General features: G+C 32.1%; 1 protein-coding gene across 7 annotated transcripts in view; it reads left to right on the top strand.

The window, feature by feature from the left end:
* LOC118188875 (phosphoserine phosphatase-like) overlaps positions 1-13,875 on the top strand; it is a 157,259-nt gene that overhangs the window by 88,422 nt on the left and 54,962 nt on the right. For 5 of the 7 annotated variants that reach the window (XM_085813129.1, XM_085813133.1, XM_085813132.1 and 2 more), the window contains exon 2: positions 5,668-5,849. In XM_085813129.1, coding sequence (XP_085669255.1) covers positions 5,707-5,849 — 143 coding nt within the window. In that variant the 5' untranslated portion in view covers positions 5,668-5,706. Of the gene's footprint in view, positions 1-1,303; positions 1,386-1,543; positions 1,694-5,667; positions 5,850-13,875 lie in introns of those variants that run through there. The other 2 variants (XM_085813128.1, XM_085813130.1) reach the window with 2 other exon arrangements.

The raw sequence follows: 13,875 nt of genomic DNA on the forward strand, positions 1-13,875 counted from the left end.
TTGATACTTTATCAAATGTTGTTTATTACTCCAAATCCACAAACCCGTACGCACAGAAGCGCAACAATATGAACAGCTAATGATTCTTCAACATCTCTAATCTCTACCTTTCTTAACATTTTTCCTTGTATCCAAATTTTTTCCATGAGCAGATATTATAGAGTTACGATTTTTTCATATCGTATCAAATTTAGATTTGTATAAACTGTATTTTTTGCAAATATTGAGTTTGCTGCAATCATTTTGTATTATTCAAATAATATTCCCCTTATCTTCGATGCAAAAGCTTTACGCTCACAATTCGCTATGCGGATGAATTTCTGACACCGAAACAGTAAGTGGAGAGCTTTGTCAAAGAATATTAGAGCTTTGTTCTTTTGGAAGATATGGAAAGGAAGATAATTTCGTTACTGACGGTGTCTTATCCTCCAATGTCTAGTTGGAAAACAAACATGCCTTCCCAGATATGTATCGCTGCAACACAAAGGCTCAGTGACTATATAAAGAATACTGTTTATCTTGCAAAAGAACTAGAGAATGCAAAACCTTAATTCGGAGGCTAGAATTTGACTTAAACAAAACGAACCGATAGGGATCAAAATGTCTCATTCCATGATAGAAAAAGCCTTGAGTAGAGATCTGTTTGATAGTTTAGTGAAAGAATTTGAACGGAATCAGAGAACAAATTCATATGCTTGGTTCAATAGTGATGTATTACATATGGTACCAAAGCTGTGCTTATTCTATCTTCGTTCTTCTAGAGTTGGGTGTTACACGTGTTTCGCATAGCCTTTTTTCAGGATACAGAGATAAGTGATGGTAAAGATTAAAAAAAAATAATAATATAAGGAAGCTTTTCTTTACGGATGGAATTTGAATTTTAATGTTCTAAATGTGGATGATTTTAATGGTTAGTAATTTTTTCATTAAAACTTTTAGAAATTCTGAAAAATGCAAAAAACGGTTTCAATTGAATATAGCTATGCAGTTCATTATATCCAATTTTCATGCTCTTGGATACTTGCCATATGAGTATGAAATAACATTAAGTGTATCGGAAACTGGACGAGCTCAAAAAATTATGTCATTATATCCGAGGGTTCGTTATAAGCCGTGCTGTCTGCAGCAGGGTTCAACTGTATTTATGTACATCTAAAGCTATAAAAATATACAGTATTACAGAGTTTAAAATCTCACATACATATTTATCCTTTTAGCAGTGGGATAAATTTTATATTTGTCCTCGAAACATTATTATTATTATTAGGCTTATTTCGACGAGAAAAGTTGGCAATAGTCTGAATGTGCGTCGTCTTCTCTTACCGGCGTTTTCGGAAATTATATGAATGATATCCGCTGTCAGTTTTCGGTATCTTAAAATCTTGGTAAGTGTTTCTTATCAGTTAAAAAGATTCGCTTCCATTAATATTTCTTGATCAACATTGCGTCATTATTAGAAGGTAGGTTTATCTCTATACCAGTTTACTCCACCCATTGATGGGGTGATTTCGCTTCGATCGGATGACAGACTGGACCAGTTATTGATTATGCTTCTAAGTTAGTGTAGTCGTACAATGCGGAATCCAGCGGGGTATAAAATTCTGTTGCTATGGTCTTAAAGCGCAGCTCATATATCTGCGTTGCTCTGATCGCTTAACCGCATGTCGCGGAGGATCATTTTGCGCTATTTTACGTATGTAATTCCCATCAATATTCTCATTAGAATAATTTTATTCTGTAATCTGTCGATAGATCTTGAGTAAACAATAATATTTGTGGTCCCTTTTATTTTAATTATTTTTCTTAAAAATTTCATAGAGTAAAAATTGTGGTTGTTATATAATTGCGGTTTGAAATAAATGTCATTGCCCTTTATCAGTAGTTGCTTTTTGTAAGGATTGTTAATCCAAAAGTAAGAATTTAATAATAGAAATAAACAGAATGGGCTTTTTCGAAAGCTTTTATTGTATCTTATGACAAAAGTTAGAGAAAGAAATTGTATAAGAGAAATATAGAAGAATTAAAATTTAAAATCAAATAGAGCTTTACTAAATTTTTTAAAAAAATTATTGCTTATATTTTCAAAAGCATTACATTGTGCAAAGAGTTTATATTGGTGTGAGTATGAGTAAATAAATTTTTGAAAATATCAGATTCTTTGCTTTATATAGTTTAGATTAGAGAAATTACTTTAATAAAATAATTTAATGTTAATTATTTAATCGCAAAGTTATATAGATATTGGTGTGAAAAATTTTCATTTGTATTTCATTTTTTTAAATATATACCCTTCTTTGGCTGATCTTTAGAATATGGTAACTGGTAGTTTGGCGACATTTTGGAGGCAATAAAGGTTACTACCTGGGACTTTGGTAATAATGTGAGCAGTACTCAGTTCCGATTACGCATTATTTTGTGTGAGGGAAATGAGAGATCATGGGATATGTCATGTGATATTAATGGACGAATTACGGTTCTTTAATCGGAAAAGGGGGGAAATCGGGAAAAAAATCTGGAAATTTTGTATGTGGCTTTATTCTGTGTTGTATGAAACAGTGTTCGTTAATTTTTGGATCCCATGGCCCTAACTAAAGTGAATTTGAAATGGGTATTTAGTGGGATTGAAAGGGGTAGTAATAAGTGTTTCTTTAAGGTTGTGCGAGATAGAAGTAAAGATGTTTTATTAAGTTATTTATTTTACCTGGTACCTTGCTGTGAACTATAAGTATGATTTTAAAGATCCTGAAACAGGCGCACATACGCTTGCTTTTTATTTAGCGGAGGAAATAAGAAAAGTTTATTGGACACGTAATCAAGATTCTGAAGAAGATTAGGTAAGTTAGTATTTTTAATTATTTGAGGATATTATTTTTATGCATTGTTCTAAATGTAAGGTGGAAGTAAAGTAATTTGGTATTATTGGGAAAATTGTTATTAGCAATGATTTAGTTTAAAGTAATTAGGATTGTAAGCTAATTTTTATTAATTTAATGTATATGCTTATTTATATTTTAAGTAGTGTTTGTGAATTTAATTATATTTTAACTAAATGATAGTTATTTTGTGAATTTTATGTTTGTAGGAATTTGGTATATGTTTTAGTTAAAGTAAACGTGCATGGAAATAATTTAAATATTTGACACTAAGTATTTGTAATGTTTGCGGTATGAATTCATTGGTGATGTTTATAATATAATAGATAATTTAGAGGTAAAAGTTTTTGGATATTTTATTTATTTTATACTTGGAAATGTTCATATTTGGAAAGGGTATATACTTTTTCGTTATTAGGTAATTTCATATATGTTCTTTTTAACGGGTTTAAAGATTCAGAAAATTGTCATGCATTTTCGTGAAATTTTTCTAATTTATGAGAAAAAAGGAGTGTACATGGATATGGTGAAGAGTGTGCACAATGCCATTTTTGTGCAATTCTGGGATTTTTTTTTTTAAGTAAAAATAAGTCGACGTGTACATGGTTTAGTGATATTTTAATTAAATGATAGTTATTTTGTGAATTTTATGTTTGTAGGAATTTGGTATACGTTTTAGTTGAAGTAAACGTGCATGGAAATAATTTAAATATTTGACACTAAGTATTTGTAATGCTTGTGGTATGAATTCGTTTGTGACGTTTATAATATAATAGATGATTTAGAGGTAAAAGTTTTTGGATATTTTATTTATTTTATATGTGGAAATGTTCATATTTGGAAAGGGTATATACTTTTTCGCGATCAGGTAATTTCATATATGTTCTTTTTACTGGGTTTAAAGATTCAGAAAATTGTCATGTATTTTCGTGAAATTTTTCTAATTTATGAGAAAAAAGCAGTGTACATCGATATAGTGAAGAGTGTGCGCAATGCCATTTTTGTGTAATTCTGCGATGGTTTTTTAAGTAAAAATAAGTCGACGTGTACATGGTTTATGTGTATGTGTTATTTTGAAAAACGCGTAAGGAGTATGGTATTGTGCACTTTTTCCCAATTTTGCAGTAAATATTTGTCATGATTAAGCAGTTTTGTTAGATAAAATTTCTAGCATAAGTGTAATTCGGCTAGTAGATTGTTGGAAGAAGTGTTCAGTAGATAAAAAGAAAAGAAACATGTCTTTACTTCGTGAAGACAAAATGGCGGCGAGAAAAAAAAATAGAGGGTTGCTGTAGGAGAGTTGGTCGCCAAATTTTCGTCAAAAAATCGCCAAGTTACCATAATCTAAAGATCAACCATTTCTTTATTTATGCAACTAACTGTAAATGTTAGCATGAATCTAAATATTTTACTTTTATTTATTTGGTTTGATGAATACTAAAAGGATTAAATTTTTTATTTATATGTATTATATTGTATAAAAAGGAATGCATATTTAAGTTTATTAATTTTTAGCATATTTTCATATTAGATTTACTTGCATTTTTATCTCTTTTGTGTATTTTACCCCTAACTTTTTCAGCATATCATTTAGAAACCTATGATTTATGTTAGCCATTTATAAGATATAGAGGCATAGCAGAGTTCAGTATGTAAGGAAAAAGAAAAAGTATTCAAAAGCAATAATTTTAACTGTTTTCTTTTAAATATAGAATGCAGTACAGTTAGAAAATATATTTTATATCCTTTTTAATATATTTAAACCCTTCCTTGAGAAGCAATATATTACATAATTTTTAAGATGCAAAATTAATAAAGAGGGGCAATATAAAAGTAAATATAATTTTCAGCTAATATTATTTCATTTGGTTTGATATAAATTAGGACAAACTAATGACATCCTGTCAGCTTACGTTAAAACGCAATAGAACTTAAAAAATTACGATATTTTACTAGCCTTTTCAAAAGTAGCTACCTGTTTCTTTGTTCTAGTAAGTGATGTGGTAAATAGCTTGCTGCATTGTTATCATGAAAAATAACAAATGTACATACAGGAAAATCTGTTGTATTTGATGTATTGTCCAACATAAAGATTTGGTTAATCTTTGGATTATGCTAACTTGGTGATTTTTGGGCGAAAATTTGGTGACCAACCCTGTTACAGGAACCTGCTAGTTTTGTTTTGTACGCCATTTTGTTTTCACGATGTAAAGGCTTTTTTTTACTCAACATTTTTTCTAACAATCTGCTAGCCGAAATACGCTTGTGCTAGAACTTTTATGGAACAAAAGTGCTTAATCATGACGAAGATTAGGTGCGAAATTGGGAGAAAGTGCAGAATCGCCCACTGCTTGCCGCGTTTTTAAGAATTGCACATACACGGTATCATCCATGTACACGTCAAAAAAAACATCCCAGCATTGCACAAAAATGGCATTGTGCACACTCTTGACTTTATCCATGTACACTGCTAAAGTCCTAGCTAGGAACCTTTATCGCCTTACTAAAATGTACTACTACCTACTAAAAACTACCTGTTACCATATTCCAAAGATTTTAATACTTTTTTCATAACTACTATTTATTTTAAACTGCTATTTATTTTAAAATTTAGTTTTATTTATTTATTTAATGAAGAATGTTATATTTCAGAGCTATTAAAGCTATTAGAATTTAGTTTTTTTTTAATAAATTTCAGTACTGCATATTTCTTTGCATTTGAATTTATTTGGAGAGCGTATTTAGAAATGTATTTATTTAGCAATTTATTTCACTCTTTTATTTATTTTTCCAGGCAAATTTCTTGAAATTAAATCAAAAAAGATTCTATAGTATGGGACGTTTGGATGACAGAGTTAAAACAGTATGGAGAACAGCTGATGCAGTATGCTTTGATGTAGATTCTACGGTTTGTACAGATGAAGCTATTGATGAGCTAGCAAAGTTTGCAGGGAGAGAAAAAGAGGTTGCTGACTTGTAAGTATTTTAAAGCATATTTTATATATATTTGAGGAATAAAAATAATCACAGTAGGTTATTTGTTTATATTTGTACTCTGAATTTATTTATGAAAGGTACAAAAGTATTAATATTATATATTACATTAGTTATTAGCAAATAGCATATATACTTTTCAGGTGTATAGTGGAAATTTTGATAATCATATAAGTATAAAATACATATTCGTAATTACTGAAATAGTGAAAAATGCTAATTCTTGGATTAAGTAAAAATGAAAGAGGTTTAATTTCTAGCTTTTCTACTTTTTGCTGGAAGTAAGCTTTTAATAAGCCTATCAATGTTATAAGTATTTGAATGAGGAACACGAAAAAGGTATATCTTTATTATAGCGGCTCTGTTGTTTAGCGAATTTAATATAATTAGGTGATTCATAAAAATCAAAATTTTAATTTGTAATTATTCAAAATTTGAGCTACACAACAAGTTTGGTTATATTCTTTTATTTGGCTTATTAATTCTAGTGTAATCTATTTCGGCTATTCGAGTTTACGCGAACTGTGTCTTCAAACTTGTACACTCAGACAACGGATATAGGTGAATTTTTCATGTAATAAACTCAGTTTCTCATGTTAAATATTAATTTGATTTCTTAGTATTTAATATCATTAGTTGCAGGAAAATTAGCTCCTTAACTTGAGACTACTTTCGTAATCCTAGCTTTAATCAATTTTTAGTTATGGCCTCTTAATTATTAAAACTTCCTAAGTTTTTCTTCTAAAAAAAAGGGGGGAAGAAGAGTTTTGAAAGTTCACTTTCAACGAAAAAATGTGCGTTCTTTGGACTTGGAAAAGCCATTTCCTGTCAGGGTTGCCACGTTTTACAAGCGCATGTGTTTAGGCGTGGCCTCATCTCGGCGCGATTTCTGACGAGTTTTAGTTGGGAGATCCGTTAAAAATTCATACTGGTTGGATTTGGTAAAATTTTGCATTGCTTAAGGCAGGAGTTTTTGGTACTGGTCTTTTCACCTTTTCGGGCAGGGGTTTAGCCAAGTTGGCTGCCCCGTCTTGGCTAAAAGGGGTTGTTTTTCCGGGAAACAGAGACTTGACACTTTTACGCTTCGCTTCTCAGCTCACCCCTGACACCAGCTCTTGGAGTTTCTGTTTTTTATTATTACGCAGTTTCTGGACGATGAGCGTCTCTTTCCTTTCTCGGAGCCTTTGGGCCCGAGACAATTTCGTGCGTCAATAAATAGTAGTCAACTTGCATTCGCCTGATCCTTTTCACATCAATGAAAACCTCAGTTATGAAATTTATGGAACCTGATTACCAGCTTTTAAATTGCCTCTCTACCGTTCTGAATCCTGATGGACAGTCAACTTGCTTTCGCCTGATCCTTTTCACTTCAATGGAACCTCAGTTATGAAATTTATGGAACCAGATTACCAGTTTTAAATTGACTCTCTTCTGTTCTGAATCCTGATGGACAGTCAAGGGTATCCACTGGCCTGAATTAGCTGTTACATGTTCCTGCCAGGAGACCTCGGTTTTGGATCCTCAGTTGGGTGATATTAAATTTTTCTTGTTATTTCATTAAATTCAGATATTTCTTAATCTTAAAATCTGCAAGATCTCGCAGAGTTGTTATGGGTGAGAGTGAGGTTAATTGTTAAAAGAAAAAAAAAGGGGAGGTTGCTCTTCCAATTAAATTTAATAAAAAAAATGAGTTATGCATAAAGTGAATTATTTTTGTTTGGAATTATTGATGTTAATAATAGCCCAGTAGTTTTCCTAATAATAATAATAATAAATAAATAAATAAATAAATAAAATAAAAAGAAGTAAAATGAATTAGGTTCGTTATCATTATCCTTATTATTAGAGTTATCTGAAAAAAAAAATTACAAAGTTCTAAAGGCTCGTTCTTAAGGAAATTACCTTGTTTTTGTCACTATTATTATTATTTGAAGAACCGTAAAAGTAAACTGAAATATTCAGCTAAAGTTAATAGTTAAGGTTCAGAATGTAAAAAGTTATATCTTGTAGTTCTGCAGTAAAGGAGTGTTCTCTGAAACCTAAATTAGTGCTAATAGTCTGTACAATTAAGTCATTACTCTAGTATAAATTCTGTGGAATGTAATTCCTCCTGGAAATTTTTGTTAAGGTTGCTCTCCTTTTGAAAAACTGATTTTTATGTGTGTGCAATAAGGGTGTAAATTCAATTATATCTGAAAAATTTTGAAAATTATTCTATAGAAACCTGTTAAGCAAAAGTATAGAAATATGTTACACTTAATAGAAGTAATAATGGCATTAAAGATTATGTGCAATATTGAGAGATAAGTCTATTAAAACAAAGAGTAAAGCCTTTTGTATTAAGGATGAATTTTTACACCTTAGAGATTATCTTATGTTGAATATTTTTTTTGATATATCCCGGGAATATCTTTAATAACTATAATATCTATTTTATTGGTTTTTATTGATTCTATCATATGATATTTTAAATTGAAGGATGTTTTTTTTTTCCAATAAACAAATTTGTTTTCATTGAAATATTTAAGTGTATTTTTTTTTTTTTATTTACTCATATCATTTATCATTTCACCCCGTCACCAAAAAATAAATTAAGGGTTAATCCGATTACGCAACGCAACGCTAAGTAAATGTTTTGGCTTATTGGGATTAATATATATAACTGTCGTTAGAAAAATTTTAGTGTCAACTGAGTAGGAAGCCTTTCAGGTACCTTAGTTAGCGAACGACACAACAAAATTGGTGCCGTTCCCTTTCGAACCAACTTAGCACCTAACAATTTTTTTTTGTACTGTGATTTTTGCACCACCTTTTGGCTTGCACTTATAATTGAACTTAATTTTGACTTGAGAATATTGATTGTCATGTGTACTATTGCATATTTATGTGAAAGTTTTCTTCCACGTGTCTAGGCTTTTTACTGAAACCCTACTCGTTAGTTGGTTACAGTGACAGGCCTATACAGTGGTCATATTTCTGTGCTTATTTTATACTTATTACTTGAGGTTGCATACCAGATATGTACTAGTGATACACACTTGGACTTTTGAAACTATTGTATCCAAACGCAAACATTTTCACGCAGTGCCTTAATTTGTTTAGTGAAGTATATTCTTTATGTGCAAAATTTTGTATTGCATTTTTACATATTGAGTTTGAAAATTACTGTTTCACATTTTTGCAATTGTATGTTTGCAACATAAGGTTAGAAGGCACGCTTGTTAATCACATATTGGGATACATCCCTACTTTTATGTGCTGGCAATTGATGATTGCAGTTTTAAAATGCCAAAGAAAGTGTCAAAACGAGCAGCCAGAGCGGCTAGTAATAGTGTGATAGACTGGAAGGAGAGTCAAGAAATTATGGCTCTATCAGTTTTTGGTTCTGATCCTCTGGATTCTGTTCCTCTGTTCTCAGGTGCAGACAAGGGAATTAGTCTGAATGACTTCTTAGATAGGATTGATCTCATTGCCACTCATGTGGGTTGGTCAGATGAAGACAAGTTAACAGGGATCAGAGTCAAGGTGGCAGGTGAGGCTGCTGAATTAATTAGGAATAATCCTAGATTAAAGAAAGAAGCCAGTCTTGAGTATGTCGTGAAAGTGTTGAAGGAGAGGTTCAGTTCAGTGCACAATTTGCACTCTAACATCCGTGCACTTATCCAGGCTTTTCAGAAACCAAACGAGTCAGTGCGCCAATTTGCAGCATGTATAGAGGCCCTTTCGTACAAAACTGTACCAGTGGAAAGAAGCAGTGACCCTGCAGCAAAAGCACAGAGGCAGGATTTACTTCTGTCAGTGTTTATCGAAGGATTGCAATTGCATTTGCGACGCTTGTTGCTGCCACAGAATCGCAAAATTTTTGCATCTGCTAAACAGCATGCAATTATTGAAGAAGACATGTGGGCTAAGAGCCATGCTAGTAGTGATTTTGCAACAGCTGAGGTTAGAGCGGTGAATGCTGCTAAGCCAGCAATCGAAAAATCAGTTACAACACCATCAGTAACCAACTCAGAGCTCACTACAGCTATTAAAATGCAACAAGAAAATATAGCTCAGCTTACTAAAATGATGGGCTCTCTTCAAACACAGGTGCAGAGTTTAATATCACAAAGTACTCGTTCAAGACCCATACAGCCTCATTGTTACAGATGCAACAGAATAGGGCATGTTACCAGGGACTGCTGTGCAAATATTGTGCCTAATCAGCACTCTAGACAGGGTCAACAGAGATTTAGAAATAACCAAACAGCCAGGAGACATCCTAATAACACCACACCAGCTGTTTCGGGTACTCCAAATACCACAAGTGTGGCTACAAATGCTTTGAATCCCCAAGCACCAAGTTTTAATTCAAACTAATTCAGGGTGGGGAGAAACCAGTCTCCGTTTCGTCTCCTAAAACCCTTTTGGAGGTGCCATCAGTTTTTACAGTGTCCACTAGTGAGGCGTCTTTGCCTACTGTGCAGGGATCTATTTTGGGGAATAAAGTTAAGTTTTTATTGGACTCGGGGGCAACTGTAAACATCATAGAAGCTAAATACATTAAATGTTTTGGAAGTAAAATCTCATTGGACTCATGCAATATATATTTAAAGGGTATAGCTGCAGAAAAAGTAAAAATAACTAAGAAAACTGATTTAATAGTAGAATTTCAACAACAGTATTTTGAAACAGAATTTTTAATTACTGACACACCTCTTTCATCTCAGTATGGTGCTTTATTAGGAACTAAATTTCTAGCAGACAATAATATGCATTTGGATTTCTCCACTTCTCAACTGTTAGGATCAAATGTAATTCTTAAATGGAATTTAAGTCAGCCTAGTGCTATGAATAGTAATGTTTTCTCTACTTCAGTTTCTCAGTCATTTTGTTACTCTGTAACCAAACATAAATTACCACCTTTTTCAGAAAACATCATTAAGATCACTGCTCATTCTGCAAATTTTACTACTAATACTGTTTTGATTGAACCTTTACTAGAACATGCTCAAAGTAAATTTTCCATAGCCAGGTCAGTTAATCAGACTTCTCCATCTCAAGAATTTTATGTAAAAATAGCAAATTTTTCACCGAATACTCTACATCTCAATAAAGGAATGAAATTGGCCAGTGCCCAACCTGTGAATGTCATCACACATAACTCTGAACTTGTAAACACCATAGAAACAGGTGAGGATTTCGAGTCTTGGGGTGGTGAATTTGATCTTACACGTTTATCTGAGCAGCAACAACAACAATTATCACACCTTCTCAATCAGTATAGTAACATCTTTGCTGCCTCAGTCACTGAGTTAACAGGGTGTGACACCATCTTACACAACATCAACTTGCATGATAATATTCCTGTTAGGTAAAAGCCTTATAAAGTACCTTACCATCTCAGGAATGAACTAGATAGACAGGTAGCAGAGCTGCTTGAAGCCAACATCATTCAAGAAAGTGACAGCCCTTACACTGCTCCTGTTTTATTTGTTAAGAAAGCGGATAACACCTACTGTTTAGTCACTGACTTCCGCAAGTTGAATGAGAAAACTATAGAAGACAGTTTTCCTCTGCCTTCCATGATTGAGTTGATAGAACAGTTAGGAGATTCGAATTATTTTTCCACACTTGATTTAACTTCAGGGTTTTTCCAGATGAAAATTCATCCTGATGACACCTTCAAAAGTGGTTTCTCGACTCCTTCTGGGCACTATAAGTGGTTACGAACACCTTTTGGCATGCAAAATGCTCCTAGTTCTTTTCAAAGGTTGTCTATAGTTTTGGCCAATCTTTCACCATTAAAAATAGGAATTTACATTGATGATATTGTCATTGCTTCTAAAACTTTTGAGGAACATTTGGAAAAATTGAAGTTAGTTTTTGATAGACTAAAACAGCATAATTTAAAACTTAAGCCTTCTAAATGTCATTTTCTGAAAGAACAAATTACATATTTGGGATATAAAGTTACCAAGGGTATCATACAGCCTGACGATAAAAATTTAAAGACCATTCAGAGTTTTATCGCACCTAAAAATAGGAAGGAAGTTAGGCGATTTTTAGGCCTTATTGGCTTTTACAGAAGGTTCATTCCAAATTTTGCCCAAAAGGCACTTTCTTTAACTCAGCTAACTAAAGATAAAGTTCCATTTTATTGGTCACATGAAGCTCAGCAGGCCTTTGATATTCTAAAAGCTGAACTTCTGAATGAACCTATTTTGGCTTTACCTAATTTTCTTAAACCTTTTCCTTGTGTACTGATGCTTCTAATTATTCACTGGGTGTATCATTTTCTCAATTTAGATAACATAAAATTCCGGGATTGGTAAGATTTAATTTTATGTTTTTTTTTTTTTTTTTTTTTTTAAAAAGCTTATGAACTCACAGAGGCGGAGAAACCGAGATTTCCTGGGTGCTTGCACCAGGCTAGAGATTATTCTGATTCTGAGTTTCTACAAGAGTAAGAAGAGAAAAAAAGTGGGGGCTTGACCCTTCGGGTCTTGCTCCCGTGAATGCCGTGTACCAGCGGGCTGCAGTCTTGAATTTCTATCGGCTTTCAGCTGATGAGAATTTTGCTCGAGTTGAGACTAAGTGCTTATGCAAAATATAGCTTTGCTGCTTTTTCCTTATATTTTTCCAAGAACTTTAATTTGACATTCTCGAGGTTACCTTAATACTAAAGTTAATAGTTAAGGTTCAGAGTGTGAAAAGTTATATCTTGTAGTTCTGCAGTAAAGGAGTGTTCTCTGAAACCTAAATTAGTGCTAATAGTCTGTACAATTAAGTCATTACTCTAGTATAAATTCTGTGGAATGTAATTCTTCCTGGAAATTTTTGTTAAGGTTGCTCTCCTTTTGGAAAACTGATTTTTATGTGTGTGCAATAATGGTGCACACACATAAAAATCAGTAAGTATAATCAATGATATCTGAAAAATTTTGAAAATTGTTCTATAGAAAACCTATTAAGCAAAAGTATAGAAATATGTTACACTTAATAAAAGTAATAATGGCATTAAAGATTATGTACAATATTGAGAGATAAGTCTATTAAAAAAAAGTAAAGCCTTTTGTATTAAGGATGAATTTTTACACCTTAGAGATTTATCTTATGTTGAATATTTTTTTTTTTTTTTTATATATCCCGGGAATATCTTTAATAACTATAATATCTATTTTATTGATTCTATCATATGATATTTTAAATTGAAGGATGTTTTTTTTTTTTTTTCCTTCCCCCGATAAACAAATTTGTTTTCATTGAAATATTTAAGTGTATTATTTTTTTTTTTTTATTTACTCATGTCATTTCACCAGGTCACCAAAAAATGAATTAAGTGTTAATCCAATTACACAACGCAATGCTAAGTAAATGTTTTGGCTTATTGGGATTAATATATATAACTGTTGTTAGAAAAATTTAAGTGTTAGTGTCAACTGAGTAGGAAGCCTTTCAGGTACCTTACTTAGCGAACGACACAACAGCTCTCAGGGATGAATTACCTAGTAATTAAGATATATTGCTAAGGTAGGCTGTAAAATCTTGCCGATCATTTGCAGTCCTTAAGAAATAGCACATATTTATATTATCATTTATTTCTTTTTCATTAACATTCCCAGTTTTGTATTGTATTTTAAAATCACTTGATTTTTAAAGTGTGTTATTAACAGTCTTTAATTTACCAGACAATGAGATGTATCCTATGTAATTTTTTCAAGAATAAGATCTTTTGCTTAAAAAATGAGTATTTGAAAATGACCATGGAAATGAAGCTGTGTTTTAACAATGAAATCATTTGTAGGTGCAATGTAAAAAAATGTCATCATTTGAACCCAATCATCATTCCGTGTATGTGAATTTTGAGTTGTATGCATTCCTACATGAGCACAAAATTCAGAGATATATATTTTATCTATGGTGCTGTGCCTGAAATGGAACAGTATTTAAAGAGGGTTTTGAGAAAGATTCCAGAGTACCTCCTTGAGCAGTTGCTTCATTTCTATCCGCAGCCCCATACAGA

This window comes from Stegodyphus dumicola, chromosome 3, assembly GCF_044657685.1.
Source record: "Stegodyphus dumicola isolate Sdum_Otavi_A_Nest chromosome 3, ASM4465768v1".
Lineage (NCBI taxonomy): Eukaryota > Metazoa > Arthropoda > Arachnida > Araneae > Eresidae > Stegodyphus > Stegodyphus dumicola.